This window comes from Montipora foliosa, chromosome 4 (genome assembly GCF_036669935.1).
Source record: "Montipora foliosa isolate CH-2021 chromosome 4, ASM3666993v2, whole genome shotgun sequence".
NCBI lineage: Eukaryota > Metazoa > Cnidaria > Anthozoa > Scleractinia > Acroporidae > Montipora > Montipora foliosa.
The window spans coordinates 28,120,926-28,142,014 of NC_090872.1; the positions used below are offsets into that span (position 1 = coordinate 28,120,926).

The window sequence follows — 21,089 nt, forward strand, 5'->3', positions numbered from 1 at the left end:
TAAATGTTGTTTGCATTGTCCGATTACACAAATACAAATTTTCACGGTCATTATAATGATAGACAAGGTGTTCCAAAAGTAATTGCCCTTTTTCAACAAGCTACTGATTAAACTAAGCCTGATGCTTAAACAAATTTCAGCCCTTTTCAGATGCCAAAAAAGCGAGATACCTACCTGTGCAAACAAAAAATCGAAAGTTTGAAATCCGCCGTGTTCATCCAAAGCAGCACTTCTACTTTCGCTTGCATCGACAAAAACGCTCCTTGATGTCGATTAGATCTTCCATTTGCTTAGCTATGATCGAAGCTGTACGCTTAGGCTACAAAGTTACTTTTAAAAACGGAAGACTAGCCACAACCGGTTGATTTCACTTTTTCATTGTTTACTTATAGTTACCCACCGATCATTACACCCTAAAAAAAAAATTAGAAGCCGCTAGTGATTTGAAAAGACGGAGTTAGAAAACCAAATTAATCTCGTTTTGATTCGCGAGAAAGTCTTAATTGTGTTCTATTATTATGCACTAAACCTCGTTATCATAAAGAACTAGACGCTTCGTAAAGTCCATTATTCGTCGCTTTTAAGATTCCAGATTTCATTTTACACCGCTTGGATTGTTTATCTAATTGACGTTCCATTCTTGAGCTCCAAAAGGGTATATTTAAAGTGTCCCTAACCCCAAAATATCTTTTTCGCTAAAATGAATCTTTGCACCTGTTCGAGACGCATTGCGACTTTTTTTTTTCCTTTTTCTAAAAAATCCTGCCATTTTATAGGCTTCGAAAGTTGCGAAAATCCAAGCATCTTGTGTTCACGACCGAGTCAGGAGGGGAGTGGGTCTATTCCTGATTTCACGTCACAAACTGACGTGAAATCAGGAATAGACCCACTCCCCTCCTGACTCGGTCGTGAACAAAAGATGCTTGGATTTTCGCAACTTTCGAAGACTATAAAATGGCAGGAGTTGTTAGAAAAATGAAAAAATGGCGCAATGCGTTTCGAACAGATGCAAAGATTCATTTAAGCGAAAAAATATTTTGGGGTTAGGGGTACTTAGAGATCCAATAAAACACCATTCGCGTTACATCCGCTTCGCCGCCATTGCATGCATGCTTGTACTGTGTCCAGCGGATAAAATCTACCTGAATCTACGCATTTCCACTATACCCCCTGAAACCTACCAAAGAACTCTACCAAGTCTGTTCAAATATAAGTGCTACACGGCCAACGTTCGCAAAAACGTAATCCTTCTTGTACTTGTACATGTTCATTGCCGTGACTTTAACATCGTCAGTTCCCACGGCCTGCTCCCGCCTGACCTTGTAGCTCAGTCGGTAGAGCAGCAGTGATCTAACCCGAAGGTCGTGGGTTCAGTTTCCACCCTGGTCAGAGTCCAGGACTCTGGTCAAAGTCCTGGTGTGGACCCATTTCCATCAGTAGGGCTAACGCTCACATGGTTCATATGGGGTAGATACTTAGCACTTCACATTACACTCTAATCAGTTAAGTCTGTTCAAATATAAGTGCTACACGGCCAACGTTTGCAAAAATGTGGTCCTTCCTTGCACTTGCACAAAAACAATACTTAGCAGGGGAGTGACAGTCCATTTTCCCGACACGGGAAACGGAGAAATTCAACTCATTTACTTACTGGAATGCCAAAAATGGCAATCCAGTAAAAAAAATAGGCAGCTAAACAAAGGTCGCGTGATCCCTGGTATTAGGGAGCTTACGAAACGAGGACGACGACGGCTACGAGGACTTTATTTAAAAATACGAGTTCGCCTTATTGATATCACTACGAAACTATTTCATGTCGTTTCGTTTTAAAAATGTGTAGTAACTGTTGAGGAATTAAACTGGTATGAGTGGGTTGGAAGCGTAGAGAGAGAACTGAAAATTCCTCGTCATGTGCTAACGTCCTCCACAGAACCTTGAATTTGGTCATTTCACGTCGTCATTTAGGAGATGACGGCAAAGAAATGCACCAAAATGTAAAACGCACGTGCGGAGCGTGTAGAACCATTGTTTTTGCTCACTAAACTTATTGTTTTGTAGGGTCGTCGTTGCCGTCGGCGTCGTCGTTTTGTAAGCTCCCTAATATTTTAGGTACTCCGACGACGTTCGCCGAAGACAGTAGTACTGGAAATTAACAATGACAGTGGATTTGTTTATCCCAAATGATATGTATGCACGGAAAGCCACAACGTTCTTATGTAACCTTCATTTTGTAGGTCTTGAAGTTTTGTCATAGTATACAGTGGCAACATTATTATAATGTATGTGGTGTGGTTTGATTATGTGGTGAGGTTTTGCCATCATATGACGAGGTTTGATTATGACATGTTGTGTCGTCTGCTTACATAATTATCTGTTCTGATCTGGCAAGTCATTTACATAAAAGAAGAAGAGTCTTGGGCCCAGGAGGGATCCTTGTGGGATCCCTCAATTCACAGCGTTAAGTTGCGCTTTACATCCATTGAAAACAGCATACTGTTTCCGGTCTTTCATTCCAGGGCCCCGTTTCTCGAAAGTCCCGAAACTTTACGGGCCATTTTCGGGTGTCAGAATTCCCTTTGTATCTCAAGAACGGAGAAGATTTAAGTCGTCAAACTTCAGTCATTTTTCTTTTTATTACCTTTAAAATATGTTAAACGATACACCTTCCAAAACGAGCGGTTGGCAGTTTCACAAATGGCTTTTCGGGACTTTCCAGAAACAGGCCCTTGGGTAGAGCTGCTGAAGCACAGGGCTTGAAGCTTTAGATCGAGTGCGAGACACAGTCAAATGTTTTTTTAAAGTCGATGAACACGATGCCCTCTACGTTTCCATTTTCAGTGGCCATTTTCCATTTCTCCGTCAAGTGCGTCAACAGTCCTTCCTTCGATCTTTGAGAGCAGGGTCGTTTAGGTTTAGGTGTGTTAGCGAGATCATACAGAAAGTCGATGCCTTTCCTGAGTCGGTTTTTGGCTCGTCAATTGACATAAACTAGACTCAACCCAGTTTCAACACTTTTAAGAAACTGTACTGTTAGAGAGACTGACTCTGCAATGCAACACTATCACTATGCAGTCATTTTACAGTTTCATGTAAACAGCAATCTTTGCGTTACAAAGTGCCCTCAATATTGCAAGGTAATAGTTTATCATATATAGCAACAGGCGATCCATCCAAACCATCCTATCTTTTGTCTTGAGATGCTTTAATCTCCAAAACGAACTTGGGGTGACCCCCGCTTTTATCACTGGAAAAAATTAACGGGCTAAAGTAAACCTCTAACTACCTCCAGTATCAGAATATTCAAGGTAGCTCTATATAGCTAAAGTCTGCTCTTCGAGAATTTTTATCCCAGCTTGCTGATCACTTAATTACAAGCAATTAAAAATGGACCGGAGGTCACCGGGTTCATTGATTAGACATAATCGTTCAAGGACAAAATATTTAAGGTGATCCCTCAGAAAAAAATGTTGTCGAACGATTTTCTTGAAATTTTCTCTGAATGTTCCCTACTAAATCCTGTTTTGAGAACTGCAATAAAAAGATAACCCTTGCTTAAGATATATAATGGGCCAATCTTACCCCATTGATGCCTGTACTGACAAAAATCACGGGCTTTATTTCATCGGCCCAGGGTACATTTTGCGACAGCTAAACGAGAGGGTTTTTAAAGTAACACTTGAATAACACCTGATAGGTAGAAAGTAACTCTGTCTTATATAGTTTATGGAAAAATCACTCAACTTAAAACGACGTCGATTCAAAACTTTTCTCGAGTCGTTGTGTTCAAGATCATAATTTAAATCCCTGAGTATGGGGCTTTGTGTACGGTGTCAGCTGTATCTTTTTTTTCTTCCGATCCTTTACTTGAAGGGATTGATTTGTACACCAAAATTATGCAATAAAAAATACAGGTCACCGCGCTCGTTTAAGAGTTAAACACCATCATACCCGTCTACCTCGATTATCGTAGATCGAAACAACAAAAATTCGCCCTGTTCTCGGAATGCGCGAGCTTATTCGCAAAGAGTTATGGGTCATTCACAACTTCTCTCCCGTCTTTTGAGAACTGTTTCAGTGTCTATGATCGTCTTACGCCATGTTTACAATGTTGCAAATGTGATCCAAGTTATAAATATTGACACACCATATGCGCAGTACGGGATGCGCAGTGCAATATACTAAGGAATCACCTTAACAATTATTCTACGAGGGCGCGCTGGATAGGAAGTGATAGTAAACGCGCCAAGTTGGTTGTAATCATTTTATATCCAGCTAGCCCGAGTAGAATAATTGTTTTATTTAAAACTCCAGAATCAACAATTCTTCCATGTTGATTTCTGCCTTGGTCAATTCCGGTCCAAAACGGCTTTTGTCGACCATTTTTTCTGAAAGCTGCAAAAACTGTTTTCAGTTCGTTTTATTGCTGACGTGTTCCTTGACCATATCAGGTACGGCAGGTGTATGAACTGCAAGCCTGTGTCCGTGGAGCCAATGAAAATGCTGGAAATCTGATATTCGTAGTTCAGTTTATAATGAGACATGTTATTAGTGTCTTGTATGGTTCTACTGTAACATTGCCGTTATAAGTGAAAATGTGTTGTAGAGTCAATCCTTGTACTAAGACAGTCTCTTGAAATTACATTGAAGCAGTTTTCAGGAAACCATTCATTTAACTTAGGGAACAACTTGAAAGATAATAAAATTATTTCCGAGGAGATCATCGTTCAAAAGGGAATAACTATTTAATAGTCTTTTATCTCTCATTTGAATACGCTGAAAACGAATACAAACCAAGAAATAACCGGCTGAACAAACAATATAAATTTATGCCTCGACTTTCTCGAGAACACGACATGCATGCATGTACCTCTGAAACTACTGCATCATGCATTCTGTTAGCCAGCGAAAAGTCACTCGGTTTTTATTCCAAGAATTTAAGCAACACCAAAAGAGTTACACTATTGCTGCTATTTTATTCGGTGTCGTAATCCTGCTTTGTTTACAAAGATCAAAGCCGCCCAGGTCAGAAGAGAAACACATTTCCAAGGAAAAAGAAAACCTCGAAGACGAATTGAATGACCTTGGTGATGACGAGCCTGTTAGCACAAACGGGAATAATCTCGGGGTGAGCTTGTCTTTTTGTTTTTGGGAGTAGTGTAAATAAACGTAAAAGAAATGTAAAATTGTTACAGTAGTCTAACTGCATAAGGAGCTTAAGCCGACTCAGGAATTCTCGGCTCGACGTCTCCTGACGGTGTAGATATCCATCAACAAAGGCTAAAAACATAACACAAAAGGTGTTTCGTATTCAGAAAAGTGTTAAAGCATTCAGGATCGATCAGATTGTACTGTGAACTTACGTTAAGCAGAAAAAGGTAGTTAATTTTTTATTGAATGACCATATTTAGGGGCGAGATGAATTTTGTGGGGAACACAAAATCTATTTCAGTTCGTTTGCGCGTATCGACAGTGGCGGTTAGTGCTGGGACACGGAACCATTTTTCGTTCTATAGGATTTATGGATTAACTCTCTCACCCGGGGAAAAATGGTACAGGTCGCCGTCGTCTCTCGCCGACCAGCACTACTTCGACGCTCCTCGCCGCTGGTGAGCGAGAAGACCTCTGACATCCAGGGTAAAATGTTAGCCAATTTGTCGAAGGAAACTTTTTTCAGCTCTTTCGAAGAGAGATTTGTCGCCTTCTAGTCGGTAATTTTTTGCGGGAAAATGGTGATCACGTTCCGAAATTCGGCGGGTTTAATCCGCAGATCGCAGGTCACAGGTTGCAGTCATTGTTTCACCAATACAGAACGTATCCTAAACATTCTTAAAAGCTAACTTTAGGACTAAAAACTTTTGTTTAGGCCTAATTAGGCCTAAGCTTAGCTTTTAAGAATGTTTAGGATACTTTCTGTATTGGTGAAACAATGACCTGCAACCTGTGACCTGCGACCTGCGACCTTCAGATTAGACTCGCCGTCCGAAATTCTGGTAAAAACGTGGACGAAGCTTACGGAATAACTTTGGTTGGCCTCTGTGGGAGGATTAATTGAGCAGTCTTCGTCTGAATGTCATGGATTTCTGTATTCATGTTTTCAAACGAGTTATGGAGGCAGTAAACAATGTTGACGTTGGGGAATTCGGTGCTGAAAGCCTTCCCGGTATACAGGCTCACCGCTCAAACGTTGAGGTAAAATAATTGCTGTTAGGTTCAATTTCATGATATCAGGATATCATGATAGCAGCTAGGAAATTGATAAGTCTGTGATTAATATTGAATGTGCCTCCCTGTGACATGCTGAGAAATCAATTAGCCCGGAATGAAATTTTACACAGCTACAATTGGGCATTCTAAATTTCCCAGTTCCTCAGTTATCGAGTTCCATAAGTATAAAACTTAAAAATGGTTTGCTTTAAAATAAGAAAAGAACCGATTCGCCGTTGCTGTTGAGAAAAGTGTATGCCAGGCAAAAGAAGTTGCATCTCAGTAGCCTGAAAGTTAACTGACAAAATAATTTGCCTGTGTTTAAATTAACAAATACACCAATACATCACTAACGTTTCATGTTTAACCGGAGAATTATGTTCGAAGGTGTAATAGCTGTAGAGTTTTATTCCTCAGTTATCGAGTTCCATGAGTATAAAACTTAAAAATGGTTTGCTTTAAAATCAGAAAAGAACCAATTCACCGTTGCTGTTGCGAAACGTGTATGCCAGGCAAAACAAGTTATATCTGGGTAGCCTGAAAGTTAAGAAATAATTTGCCTGTGTTTAAATTATCAAATACACCAATACATCACTAACGTTTCATGTTTAACCGGAGAATTAGGGAAGCAGATGTTCGAAGGTGTAATAGCTGTTGAGTTTTATCCCTCAGTTATCCAGTTCCATAAGTATAAAACTTAAAAATGGATTGCTTTAAAATCAGAAAAGAACCAATTCACCGTTGCTGTTGAGAAAAGTGTATGCCAGGCAAAACAAGTTGCATCTCTGTACCCTGACAGTTAAGAAATAATTTGCCTGTGTTTGAATTAACAAATACACCAATACATCGATCACTAAGCACTTAATGACTGGCCCGAAGGGAAACAGTGAGTTTTGTTTCCCCGAGACCCTCAATGTTCCCCGAGGCGAAGCCGAGGGAAACATTGAGGTCGAGGAACAATACACAGATAAAAATTATTTGCTTGACGTCGGCTGGCGTACAGATTTGCCACCGTTGCAAAGGTGCACGACCTGATCACGTGTGAGTCGAAAGTTCAAGTTGTTGTTGCCCTAGGGCATCATGAAGTTTTGACCAATGACACGTGACACGTTCTCCTCCAATCAGAAAACGTATTTGAGTTGGGAGGTATAACAATAACGTTTCATGTTTAACCGGAGAATTAGGGAAGCAGATGTTCGAAGGTGTAATAGCTGTTGAGTTTTATTCCATCAATTATCGAGTTCCATAAGTATAAAACTTAAAAATGGATTGCTTTAAAATCAGAAAAGAACCAATTCACCGTTGCTGTTGAGAAAAGTGTATGCCGGGCAAAACAAGTTGCATCTCGGTAGCCTGAAAGTTAAGAAATAATTTGCCTGTGTTTAAATTAATTTGAAATATAGAGAATAAAGAAATAATTTTCCATTTTTTAATTGCATGATGCTGGCCGTTTTAAAGCGTGTTTTAGAAAATATTTCAAATTGATTTATTCTGCCTCTGGACTATTTTGACACGTCACTCAAAATTAATTTAAAATAATTTGAGATATTTGTCGTCATTAAAAACTTTATGACAAAGTCGGCCCAACAAATGTGTCGAGATTAACACCTCTCTCTCCCTTTGTCTCTCGCTCTGCCTTTTTAGTGTGAGTCTTGTTACAACTCCCACTGAGATTTTGGTAATTTTTTTTTACCTAAACAGCGGGGACCCACATTCCTGACCCAAGTTAAGCTCCTGATGTAATTCTCAGACTTAGGGACGTTTTCGTATTGTATGATTCACTGAAGAACAAGTCAGTTTGCAGTAGAGCATAGTATACAACTCAACTTTAAGCAATTCAATATGTTAACTGAGAACGTTTTGAGGCTCAGGGATGGCGCAGTGGTTAGAGCACGCGCCTCCTACCTATGTGGCCCGGGTTTGATTCCCAGACTCGGTGTCATATGTGGGTTGACTTTGTTGGTTCTCTACTCTGCACCGAGAGGTTTTTCTCCAGGTACTCCGGTGTTCCCCTCTCCTCAAAAACCAACATTTGATTTGATTTGCTTTAATTGTTGATTTCAGTTTACAGTGTCCCGCTAGAACGACTAGACACTTACAGTGCAACCCGCCTTACCGTGGCCATCCAAAAAACTTTTTTTTTTTTTCACAATACAAAACAATATAATATTTTAGACGACTACTTACACTATTTACCATACGTTACTTAAATTACAAGGATACGGTTAGGCATACGCTAAAAATAATACAGCAGCTTGTACTTCTATGTCAAATCATTACTTATGCCAATACCTAAAAAAAAAAAAATTTTCCTTTACCGCTTACTTCTTGAAATATAATTTTCGTGTCGTTGCTTATTTTAGTACTAGAGGGCGTCCTTCAATGGCTTCCATTTCCTTTCGAAATAGTTAAGGGTGCAGTTTTCTAGAGCAATTTTTTCTTCAATTTTCATTGAGGTTAGCAGAAGATGTATATATACTAGCAGCTTAGGTATGGAGTTCTTTAATTTACAGGTATATATGTAATGCCTAGCGATAAGGAGCAGGTGGTGTAAAAGTACATTTGATACATTTTCAACTAAACCTAGGCACAAAAAGGGAGAAAAAACAGAGTCTTAAAGATTCACAATTTTTTGGGAAATCCATTCAAGTACTTTTTCCCAAAAGGCTTGGGTATATTTGCAATTCCAAGACAGGTGGACTAAAGTTTCAGTAGATTCCCCGAAGAAAGAACAAGAGTCCAATTGTTTTATGCCTATCTTGCAGAGAAAATCATTTGTCGCTATTCGTCTATGTAGAAATTTAAACTGGAATACTCTAAGCTTTGTTTCTCTTGTACAAAGGAATGGAAGATAGTAAGCATTTCGCCAATTAACGGTCGAATTTCCTACTGTCCTTCTCAGCGAGCCATTTTTCTTGGCTCTGTAATGGTGTAGAGGCTTTGTCTTGCACGAGGCGTCTGTACGATTCTTTATTAATATTTGGGTGTGACAGAAGGCTCGCTGTGTCATTTGTAGATGGGTTAACTAAGGCAGGTGGGCATACTTTCTTGAATTGCTTTAAGGCCGCTATTACTTTGAAATACTCAAGATAGTTGGTTTTGATATTATACTTAGCGACAAAAGCATTGTAGCTTAAGAATGTCTGATCTTGATTAAGTAGATCTGTAACCTCTTTTACCCATTTCTTAAGCCAAGATGTATAGAAAAAGGGTCGGTTTTCTATTCTAATCAGCGACTTGTGCCATGTACCCATGGCGTTAAAATCAAGGTGTTTTTCTTTGTAGCTCAAATCTGTCCAGTGTTCTATAATTTCTCTCAAGAAGGGATCTTTTAAATTAAGCTGCGGAACATCCTGTGGCTTAAGGTTACTTAAAAACATTAGTTTCCCTCCGCACCTCTGGAGGTGGAAGTCTAAGAAAAGCTTCCATTTGCCATGATTATCGTCATTTAAGTAACCTTGTACCCACTTCATTTTCGGAGATTTATTAAAGCTTTGGATAACAAACTTTCACATTTGACAATTACGTATAAATACGTCAACTCAACAACCCATGCAACAATGTTCAACTTACAACTGTGCGAACTTTGCAAGGGGGCGTGACTGTCAATCAAATTCACACATCCTGATTGGCGGACAATTTGTAAAAACTTTGTTTGGTGGCCACGGTAAGGCGCGTCGCACTGTAAATAAAGTTCCTTTCCTTTCCTTTCCTTTTCAAATCGCAAAAACAGTGAGGACGTTCAGCCACAGCTCCAAAATTATACGTTCTTAGAAAAAAAGGAGATTATTCCAGTGAAATACGATTAAGCGAAATTTGAAGAGTGATATTTTTCTGGAGAGTTTCGCAGTCTTTTGTTTAAAAAAGTACAAAAATAATTCTTATAATTACTGACTTACACTCTTGAGTATAATATTTTTGAAACTTAAGAGAACCGTTTCTTCGTCTCACGTTTTGGTCACTCATTCATTCATTTATTCATTAAGGATGACGTGTGCGAAATCAACAAGAATGCGTCCACCTTTCTTCAATCTGCTTTCCTTTCGGAGATGCGTTCCATGTTTTCACATCATATTCCTCAGATGAATTTTATTTTTAATCGTCTGGGGCAAGTATGGTGATCATCACGGATCCCGTTCTTGACTTTGAAGTGAGATTTCCAGTCGCTTGCTGATACAGCAATAATTAATGAAGAACTCTCTTTTTCAGTGCGATTTTCATTACCTTTTCCTTTGGCCGCGTCTCCACTGCCTTGACAACAGAGTTGCGCCCAACAGCATTCTTTACCACCAAGTCGCTTTTCTGCAGGCGTATGAAAGGCGAGGGATTTCAATTTATCTGTTTATCTTTCAGCGAGCAGTCAATGGCATTTTGCACTGCCTCATACATGAAAATAACGGAGTAATGGACAAGCGTTGCATAAGGCGGTTCAGAGAACTGCTACAGGGTTCCCGCAAAAATAAAGAAGAATTGGTGAGAGAATGGACCGCAAATCAGTTAATACTCATATTATAGTGCACTGATAATCTTGTTTTAATTATTCATGTTCTTCCATTGAAACTTGGATTTAAACACTAAACTTTGAAATGAAATCCAGTGTCAAATCAGATAGGGCGAAGGTCTTTTCCCAGTTGTTCAAATTATATTATATATTTTTAACTTAAATTACATTTTATTTACTGATCAGCAAAACATTTTCACAATATTTTCAGCGTCCAAAATTGGCTAGACTTTTGCTTCACCTTCAGCGTAAAATTACAAAGTTAACTGGCTTTTTAGTCGAGCAAAATTCAAGGCTGGGTTCTTATTTCATAGTGGATCCAATTGTTAGTCGCGGTTTTCGAACAACTTTGATCTTTGGCACTGTGCCCGATTGTTCGAAAGCCGATTAACTTAAAGTGCAACTAACCCCAATTTTTTTTTTTCGCAAAACAAAAACTTCTAATTTCCGTGACGCTTTTGGAGAAAAAATTTCTGTGATTGACAAAATCCTCGCCCTTCTACAGATGTTTAAATTTGAACCACCTCTGCCCCATGACCGAGTATTTGTGGGAGCTGGGACAAGCCTTCCCGTGACGTCATCGAAGGAGAAGCTTTGCCGCGTCTTACAAAGCTTATGACCGAGAAGCTTTTTTCGACATGTTTCTTTACGTTATTTTAACGGCGTAGTGTGCTTAAACGCGCTCAAAGTCGAACAAACACGAGATATGGAATCTAGCGTCCCAGATTCAGAGAGTATTAACGAATCAGGAGACTCAGTGGCAAGTTTTGAGGATGATTTCGACATTGAAATGAGAAGACGAAGATGACGAAGACGAACGCGCCTTGTGCGCTTCACGCTGTGAAAGCTCAGACGACATAATGGCCTATGCTGATGAGCCTTTGGCTGACGAGGAATGGCTGAAGAAATATGAAGCAGAAAACGAGGAAAATAAACGGTTAGAGCAAGAATTTCAGGCCAGACTACTCACTAGACGGTGTAGTTCAAGCGGAGTCTTGATGAGTTTCCGAAAATCATTTCGCGGGAGAACTGTTGTATTATAGGTGTTCACAAGTCTCCAGGTTCTTTCTGACATCGGAGGCGAACGGTCAATCTGCCCGAATTCAGGGTCATTTGTCTGAATTGATGGGAAGACACACGGCCCAAGATCGTCTGCCATAAATTTTGGTGAAGATAGCTTTTCTTGCCCCGGAAGAGTAGTGAACATCCAAGAGAAATTCTCTCTTCTAAAATGTAGGGAGCAGATTTTAGAATGCTTCGATGGTTTCCAATGGGCTCGTCTGCGAAGTACAAAGTCGATCCATTTCTTCCGTCTTCTCCGGCATTCCTTACTATCGTCTCCAAAACACGGAACTTTTTGCAGGCCATTTCCATTTTCGGGGTCTGCTTTATTGTTACAGCCGTACGCCACACAGCGGTCAGGCATAACCAAAAGTTTCGGCTCAAATCGATGATTGTGGTGGCATACGATTCTTTGCTTTCTCTGAATCACGCAAATGTTGATGTCCGTCGATGACGTCACAGTACAACGAGGGTCCATTCTTCCAAGTGCTCGGCCGTGGCCAAAAAAAGCGCCAAATTTGAAACTTTCGCAAGCTAGTAAAAAGGAACAAAAAAAGCTTGGACAAAATTTTTTTCGCAGAAATGCTTGGACGAATAGCGAGATTATTTTTAGCAAATAAAAAAATTGTGGTTAGTTGCACTTTAATCCAGGATTAGCGTAAACGTTTGTGTCATGTTTTCAACTTCTTTGGCGAAAGTTTCTTTGGCTTATTTTTATTTTTCAAGATTGACTTCTTCTATTGTAAAGATTTGCCGAATATCAGCGTTGAACACTGAGCAATTAGGAGTACAGAAATAAACTCTTTCATTTTAATTTTTACGTTGATTTTAACGTTAATCGGCTTTTGAACAACCGGGCCCTGATCTTTGACCACAAGGGTATCTTTGCACCCGGAAAGAGGCCAGTCATTTTATTGTGGATGGCAATCTGTCACTTCAATGCGTAACACTTAGAATGCAAATTTTAAGTTCTATCTTTATTCCCGTACGATCAACCTGGTCCCAGTTGTTCCAACGATAGATAGCGCTATCCGCCGGATAAATCACTATCCACTGGATAATTCGATTGGTTTTGCTAGTGTTTATCCGCTGGATAGCGATTTATCCGGTTGATAGCGCTGCAACGGGGTCTGAACGTTACTCTAGTATAGTAGTAATAAGGGACTACTCACGGATACCAACGACCTGCGGATTAGATCACCACTGTCATACTGTCAAGGTCAGAAGGGAGTGGGCCGTCGAGGTCACAACCATCGAGATGTCCATGATACTCAACTAGATATCTCTGTTGAAATATGAATGCTACACGGCCAACATACCCCTTCTACTTATTTCTTTAGCACCGGATCATAGATAATCAGCTCCAATTCTTATTGAATCTCTATACAGTCTTCATGCGTCAAAATAACCAAATCAAAGCGCAAACAAATCGAAGCAATGAATATGAAACTGTCGTACCAAACTTTTTTCCAGTCTTCAGTTCCGACATGTCAGTGAGTCATCTTGCATAAGGATTTCAGTTGCCTTCGACTGTTCAGTGGAGAGAATTAACTATCCAATTTATCACTGATAAAATTACTTCAGAGTCCAAGTCAACCTTAAGCTCTCTGCTTTGCGGAGCCCCCCTGACTTATTTTTTGAGTCCTTCTTCATATACCGTAAAATTCCGAAAATTATATTTGAAAGGGTTGATATTCGGAGGGGCTTATCTACGGAGGGAAATTTGCGTTTCCAAATCGATTGGGCTAGCCTTATAGTTGGAAGTAAATTTACCGGTTTTGCTTTGTTTTACTTTGTATTTGAGGGCAATTTTCCAAGTACAAGCTCCCAGGGGGCTTATATTTGGAGGGGCGATTTAACGGAGGTTTTTTTGCGTTGCCGCTTTGGAGGGCGTATATTTGGAGGGGCTTATACACGGAGGGGCGTATTTTCGGAATTTTTCGGTATTTACAAAATGCTTTGAAATATTAAACTTAAAACTGATCTTTTCTTTCTCTTCTCAGGTAGGTTGCGCTGTCAAAAGCTTCAAGAAATGTACTAGGCCTCCAAAAGAACATGAACTTTCCATATGCATTCTGGCATTCGAGACCTGTATCATCAATTTTAATAATAATGTGCCTGTCCTTCGATAGACAAATATGTTGTTTAATGTACCTTATAATACCGTTGTTAGAATTATAATCAACGTCTGTCCAATTACCTTTATTTCACTATACATGTGATAAAATGAGCCGAAACAAGACGACATAGTTTGTAGGCCGTTGATTTACGGCGGTCAAATCGACCAGACAAAAGTGGATAACGTAAGATTTCTCTTCATGCTGAAGAAAAGAAAATGGCTTTTGTACTTAAGTTCAAATTGTATACTTCCAACCTTACCAAGCCATGAGAGAAAGGTTTTTAGGAGTTTCTCAGTAACGAAGTGCTTATTGAAGAATTTGCTCGCGGAGCCGGCCGCCTTTTTCTGATAGCAATGCATGAAGAGAGTTCGAGCCAAAATTAATTTGCGAGGCCAACGACAACTATGGTATGGACAAAAAAATGCCTCCATCTCTCTTCGCTTTTTTTTTTTTTTTTTCCTTCACAACTAACCCTGTGCCCTTCAACATTCTCTCGCCAGTGTTCAGGCTCCATTATCCAATTCCAAGATGGCGCCGAGGCTTCTGCAGGCTAAATTTTGCCCAAATATTAGTTACGTCGACATTGGCTTTTAGCGCGCAGTAAGGTTTTATCAGTATATGTTACCATCACTATAATGGGTAACAAGGTTGCTAACGATCCGGCTGCATAAATTACTTACACTTTAGCCATATCATCACTGAATTTAGTACCTCTGAAATAGTCACGACACTCAAAACTAATCATAAAAGGTATCAATTAAACTATATTTTCCTTGCAGGAAAGTACAATAAAACCCGTAAAAGGTACATGGTCATTTTTCAATAACATAAATGAAACTGTTGAAAAAGCCGATTGTTCCTGCGCTTTGTGTGAGAAACGTTTTCGTGTTCGGTGCAGAAGACTTTACTTCATTGTCCTTTAGAAAGTCACAACAAAACCTCCTCCGTTTCCTTGCGATCAAAAATTTTCGTTAACTCTTATTGACTCGTCCTGTTGTCGTATTTAGAGAGCAGCCATCTTGAAGCCGCCGTGTATTCTCATATTAGTGTGCACGGCTAGTTGCATCGTTGTAACTGTTATTGTGTCTAATTACGTGCAAGACTTGTTCAAGCAAGAGTTTGTTTATAAGGGTTCGTTTTAATGACTGATGCAAAATTATAGCATCCACAACATTTTTTATGGCTGCGTTGTTTTATACAGCGCCTTCATTGCACGCTGTTTGAACACAGCTGAAACAAAATTACGGACACCTCCAAATATTTTAATAACATTCGCTTCTTTTAAGACATGAAAATGAATGGGCTGCCTCTGATTTCTTTTATGTTATTTTCACTACTAAGAAAAATCCAGACTTAAGCTGCTTGTTTTGCAATTTTTTTAATGACATCAATTTGTTCCAGCATATGGCTATGAAAAGATGTCTTAGGAGCCTACGTTTGTTTCAGGGTGAAATTTCTTAAAATTGTGATCGCTTTTTAATTAGTTTGGGTTGTTTCACCTTCAGCTGTGCAAACGGAAGAATAAGGTAATCTTGTCAGGCTCTCAATCTATTAAGGCGACTCGGGGTGCGCTCCTGATCCTCCGTAACGAATTGCCGCGTTTTCCATTTCCTCCTGTGAAATTGAGGATCTTTTAGCCATGAAATTCGTCATTTACTCTTTTCTATTCATTGTCCTGATCATGGATAATAAGGCAGAGGACTCTGAGGAGGGAGAATTCAGTGACCTTGAAGATTGTACGCTTCTTAAACACAGCTGAAACAAAATTACGGACACCTCCAAATATTTTAATAACATTCGCTACTTTTAAGACATGAAAATAAATGGGCTGTCTCTGATTTCTTTTATGTTATTTTCACTAGTAAGAAAAATCCAGACTTAAGCTTGTATTGCAATTTTTTTTAATGACATTAGGGAGTTTAAGAAAGCACGACGGCTACGGCGACGAAAACGTCACTTCAAAATATAAGTTTGAGCTATTCTAAGTACTTCATGATTATTCCATTTTGTTTATATTATTCAATATGAGCGAAGTGTCCTGTAACTGGATTGGTACGGACGGATTTGAAGTAAAGAGTGAGACTGAAAGATTCACCGTAGTTTGTCCACGTTGTCGTCAAAACCTTAAATTTGGTCATTTCGTAGTTTGGACGAGTACGGGAGAGAAATGTTCAAAAATGCGTGACGCACGTGCAGCACGATCATTTTGGTTCTTTTAACCAATAATATTACTGCTTTTTTGGCGTTGTCGTTGCCGTAGCCGTCGTCGTTTCTTAAACTCCCTATTAATTTGTTCCAGCATATGGCTATGAAAAGATGTTTTAGGAGCCTACGTTTGTTTCAGGGTGAAATTTCTTAAAATTGTGATCGCTTTTTAATTAGTTTGGGTTGCTTCACCTTCAGCTGTGCAAACAGAAGAATAAGGTAATCCTGTCAGGCTCTCAATTTATTAAAGCAACTCGGAGTACGTTCCTGATCCTCCGTAACGAATTGCCACGTTTTCCATTTCCTTCTGTGAAATTGAGGATCTTTTAGCCATGAAATTCGTCATTTACTCTTTTCTATTCATTGTCCTGATCATGGATAATAAGGCAGAGGACTCTGAGGAGGGAGAATTCAGTGACCTTGAAGATTGTACGCTTCTTAAACACAGCTGAAACAAAATTACGGACACCTCCAAATATTTTAATAACATTCGCTACTTTTAAGACATGAAAATAAATGGGCTGTCTCTGATTTCTTTTATGTTATCTTCACTACTAAGAAAAATCCAGACTTAAGCTTGTATTGCAATTTTTTTTAATGACATTAGGGAGTTTAAGAAAGCACGACGGCTACGGCGACGAAAACGTCACTTCAAAATATAAGTTTGAGCTATTCTAAGTACTTCATGATTATTCCATTTTGTTTATATTATTCAATATGAGCGAAGTGTCCTGTAACTGGATTGGTACGGACGGATTTGAAGTAAAGAGTGAGACTGAAAGATTCACCGTAGTTTGTCCACGTTGTCGTCAAAACCTTAAATTTGGTCATTTCGTAGTTTGGACGAGTACGGGAGAGAAATGTTCAAAAATGCGTGACGCACGTGCAGCACGATCATTTTGGTTCTTTTAACCAATAATATTACTGCTTTTTTGGCGTTGTCGTTGCCGTAGCCGTCGTCGTTTCTTAAACTCCCTATTAATTTGTTCCAGCATATGGCTATGAAAAGATGTTTTAGGAGCCTACGTTTGTTTCAGGGTGAAATTTCTTAAAATTGTGATCGCTTTTTAATTAGTTTGGGTTGCTTCACCTTCAGCTGTGCAAACAGAAGAATAAGGTAATCCTGTCAGGCTCTCAATTTATTAAAGCGACTCGGAGTACGTTCCTGATCCTCCGTAACGAATTGCCGCGTTTTCCATTTTCTTCCGTGAAATTGAGGACCTTTCAGCCATGAAATTCGTCATTTGCTCTTTTGTATTCATTGTCCTGATCGTGGATAATAAGGCAGAGGACTCTGAGGAGGGAGAATTCAGTGACCTTGAAGATTTTGCAGACTGGGAATTGATTCGAGCCTCCGACGAACAAACCCAGAAGCCTGAGAGTAAGAAACAACAATTGTCGGTTTTTTTCATTCATTTTGTCGGATTTTTTTACAATCCAGTTGACTGTCAGAAAAAATCGAAAGTGAGTCATTGTTATCTGCGCTTCTGTTTTGAGCCTGATAGAGTTTCGAATGAGCTGCATGTTTTACAGTCCTAGAGTCCGAGGACTCCTAACTGTGTCAGCCCGGGCTCTCACGTGAGACAACCCGCATTTTTTTCACAATTTACTGAGCAGTGTTCCATAAACCTCTTCTGCAAGTTTTTTCTTAATCTTCGGATTATTTCAAAAATTTACAGATAGTATTATCACGCTGCAGTCGCTGAAAGCTGAAAGTGTGCAAGTGCGCAGAAACATTCAGGGACTGAAAATTCATAACGTCAATTTTACGAGCTAGTTCTTTCTCGAAGAAAATGTTTGGCTAACCTTTCCTCATTGTCCAAACTATAAACTCATCTAGCCAGTCAGTGTTTGTTTTCCCCCAAAATACTTGCTGACTACTGAATGTTCTAGTTAGTGGATAGGAACTCCTTCTTGTAAGGCGGATTCTTAAAAGACCATTGCAGATATATGATATCCGCAGTTCATATATGATTCATTTCATATACCATTTCATCATAGCTTAATACAAAGTCAGAAACAGCTTTGATAGATTATTATTATTATTATTATTATTATTATCTGTTGTATTGAATAGCTTTCCAGTTTACAATTTGTTTTGAAACTTGCTGCGGACAGTGTCTAGGCAACAGTTCCTGGACTGAAAAAAGAAATGTGTGTTTCATTGTCTTAAACTGTAGAATTTTTTGGTGATTTCACAGTTCTGTGATAAGATCCACTTCTGACAGTTGGTTAGCACTTTAGTAACATCTTTCTTGTGGGCTAGATCAGAGAGTTCTTTCTTTAGCGTGGTGTTGAAATCTCCCAGGAAGTTAAACACTATATTGGTTTGCTTGATCTCGTAGTCGGAATAAAGTTTTCGGAGACCCAGTCTTAAATCCAGGTACTTTCTCTTCTTATAATCGTTCCTATCGTTGATCTGTCCGATATTACATACAGTTCCTTCCACTAGGATGATAACTTTGTTCTTCTTATCAAAGATCGTCATGTCTGGCTTGTTTGCTCCATTCTCTGGCGCCCTATCTATATATATAGGCGTGTCCCAGAGAATTTTAGCTTCGTCGTTTTCTGTGCTTGCTTTCGGGATCGCTTGTTTATACCACGCTTTGGAGTCGTCATTTTCCATGTTATATACTGATAATAAGAGATGGTAAATCGGCCTTAACATTCTATCGTGTCTCGCCTTGTAGATTGTTTGGGCAATGGCAGAGCAGCCACATAATAGATGTGGGACGGTTTCTTCTGCACTGTGGCACAGTGTGCACACTAAATCTAAGCCTTGTTCTTTTTGTTTCTTTACCCTGTAAACCTTTGTAGGGACGAGCTGTTGTAGAATACTGGTGTGCACACTTAGTACGACGTCCGGTATGTTTTTCCACTTCATGATTGGGTTGAAGTTGTCTTTAGAGATGTCATTGTCTTTCCAGCGTTGAGTGACATAGTTGCTCAGCCATAGTTGTTCGGAGACTTTTTGTTTGTACTCTGTGTCAGTTGCCTCTTTAAGGGTTTGCTGAATGTACTTTGGACTACTGATCTTGAACAAAGTTTCCTTCTCACCCATTGTTACTGAGGTGGATTTGTGCTGTTTGTCGAATGTTACATCTACGTTTAATTGCTGGGCGTAAGTCTTGGCATCTTTTATCACTGATCTACTCTTTTTTGCTTCCTTGACGTCCTGAAAGGTTCTCACTACTTCTATATGGAGATCTTTACTGGTCGTGGTGTAGTGTGCGGTCTTTATCTTCGTAACTTTATACTGTATCTCTATTTCTTTGAAGCCTCTCCCGCCTAAATCTGGTGATAGGTATAAGGTCGGGTTCGACTCAGAGTTGTGCTTGCCTTTGTTCTGGGCTATTACTGCTCGGGTCTTTCTGTCCAATTCTTGTAGGTCTCCTATCGCCCATTCACTTGACCACAGATAATATTGGAGAACTGGGTAAGCAAACGTGTTTGTGGCCTTTACTTTTCTTGGTATGGAGAGTGGGGAGGTCCATATAGCTGCTAGTCTTCTTAAGTACTCTTGACTGGCCCGCTCAAACACCTGTTTATTGTCTAATTGGTTGCCATTCGCACTTTCGAATTCCCCAGTCTAGGCCTATATCACCAAACATGCCTTCAAGTCTATTTGTCAAAGTAGTTGCCTTGGCTGAACTTTTGTGATAAGTCTTCAAGTCGTCCACGAAAAGGCAATGCGTTATTTTTGTGTTCTTTGCATTTGAAAGGCTGTATCCTTCTGTTCCTCTGACGTACCAAGCGATTGGGTTGACGCAGAGAGTAAAAAGCTTAACACAGAATGCGTCACCTTGGAGTATACCTCGCTTTATTATAAGGGGACCAATTTCCTTGTTACCTGCACTTGTTCTTACGTGTAGAGTGATCGTACAGCTCCTCATCACATTCTCTACTAAGTCTACTATCTTTTCATTGATCTTATGCATTTTCAGGACTTCTATAAGCCAAACATGTGAGACGCTGTCAAAGGCCTTTTTTACGTCAATCCAGGTGCAAGATGAGTTCTTGTTGTTCTTCGTAGCATCCTCCAATATTGCCTTGTCAATCAGCAGATTATCAATGCACCCCATTAATCCAGGCATTCCTCCTCTTTGGTCCAGTTGCATATACTTGTGAACTGATTCATGGTGTTGTAACTCTGAGTTGACAATCGACGTAATCAATTTGTACATTGTACTTAGGCATGTTATCGATCGGTGGTCAGCTGCTCCTGGGTTGTCTGTCTTGGGTATTAAGACTGTTCTTCCCTCCGCCAACCATCTTGAGATATGTATTCCATCATTAATAAATCTATTGATCGTTATAGCCAACTTGTTATGGATCGAAGTGATCTTTTTTAGCCAAAAGTTGGTTATCTTGTCATTACCAGGGGCTGCCCAGTTCCTTTTTGACTTTAAACATTGGTAGACTTTTTGGTCAGTAATAGGTACAGTCAAGTTCTCATTGTCTGGTATTGAATGGTCTAATGCATCGTGCACTTCATGTATCCATTCCACGTCCAGGTTTTCATTTGCTGGTTCTTGCCAAATCGGACCCCAGAAGTTTTCATATTCTTCTCTTGTGGTGTTAGGGCTGTCGAGGCCTCGGTGTACAGTCTTGTTGCTGAATTCCACTTTGTCAGGGTCAATTTCATTTGCTGTGAGGTTTCTCAAGTGTTTGTAGAATGATCTTTCATTTTGGTCGAACCAGCTGTTGATCTTTCTTCGCTCAAAAGCTCTGATCTTGTTCTGCTTTTCACGTTTTTGCATCCGTATGATGTTTAACTTTCTTTCTTTAAGTGATGTTAGTTCTTTCAGTCCTAACTTCCTTGTTTTTAATTCTTTCTTCATCCACTTCCGGTTTTTCCATAGAGTTTTAGTCAGCTTTCCATTGCGTTTTGTCCTGTCTATTTCTGCAGTTACCTGTGAAATCTCTTTTCTAGTTTTACTCAAACGCTTGTCCATTAGATCAAGCCATCTCGGTTTTCTTTCCTTTTGCTGTCCGTC

General features: G+C 39.6%; 1 protein-coding gene and 1 long non-coding RNA gene across 3 annotated transcripts in view; both read left to right on the forward strand.

Annotated features, from left to right (window-relative positions):
• Positions 1–4,855: 4,855 nt before the first annotated feature.
• On the forward strand, positions 4,856–15,926 carry LOC137999145 (uncharacterized). Its single transcript, XR_011122903.1, has 3 exons — positions 4,856–5,125; positions 10,558–10,677; positions 13,771–15,926. It is a non-coding gene; the product is annotated as an uncharacterized lncRNA (long non-coding RNA).
• Positions 15,927–17,217: 1,291 nt separating this feature from the next.
• LOC137999146 (uncharacterized) overlaps positions 17,218–21,089 on the forward strand; it is a 31,238-nt gene continuing 27,366 nt past the window's right edge. The window contains exon 1 of one of the 2 annotated variants that reach the window (XM_068844988.1): positions 17,218–17,473. In XM_068844988.1, the coding sequence (XP_068701089.1) occupies positions 17,323–17,473 (151 nt within the window). In that variant the 5' untranslated portion in view covers positions 17,218–17,322. The remainder of the gene's footprint in view (positions 17,474–21,089) is intronic. The other variant, XM_068844989.1, reaches the window with a different exon arrangement.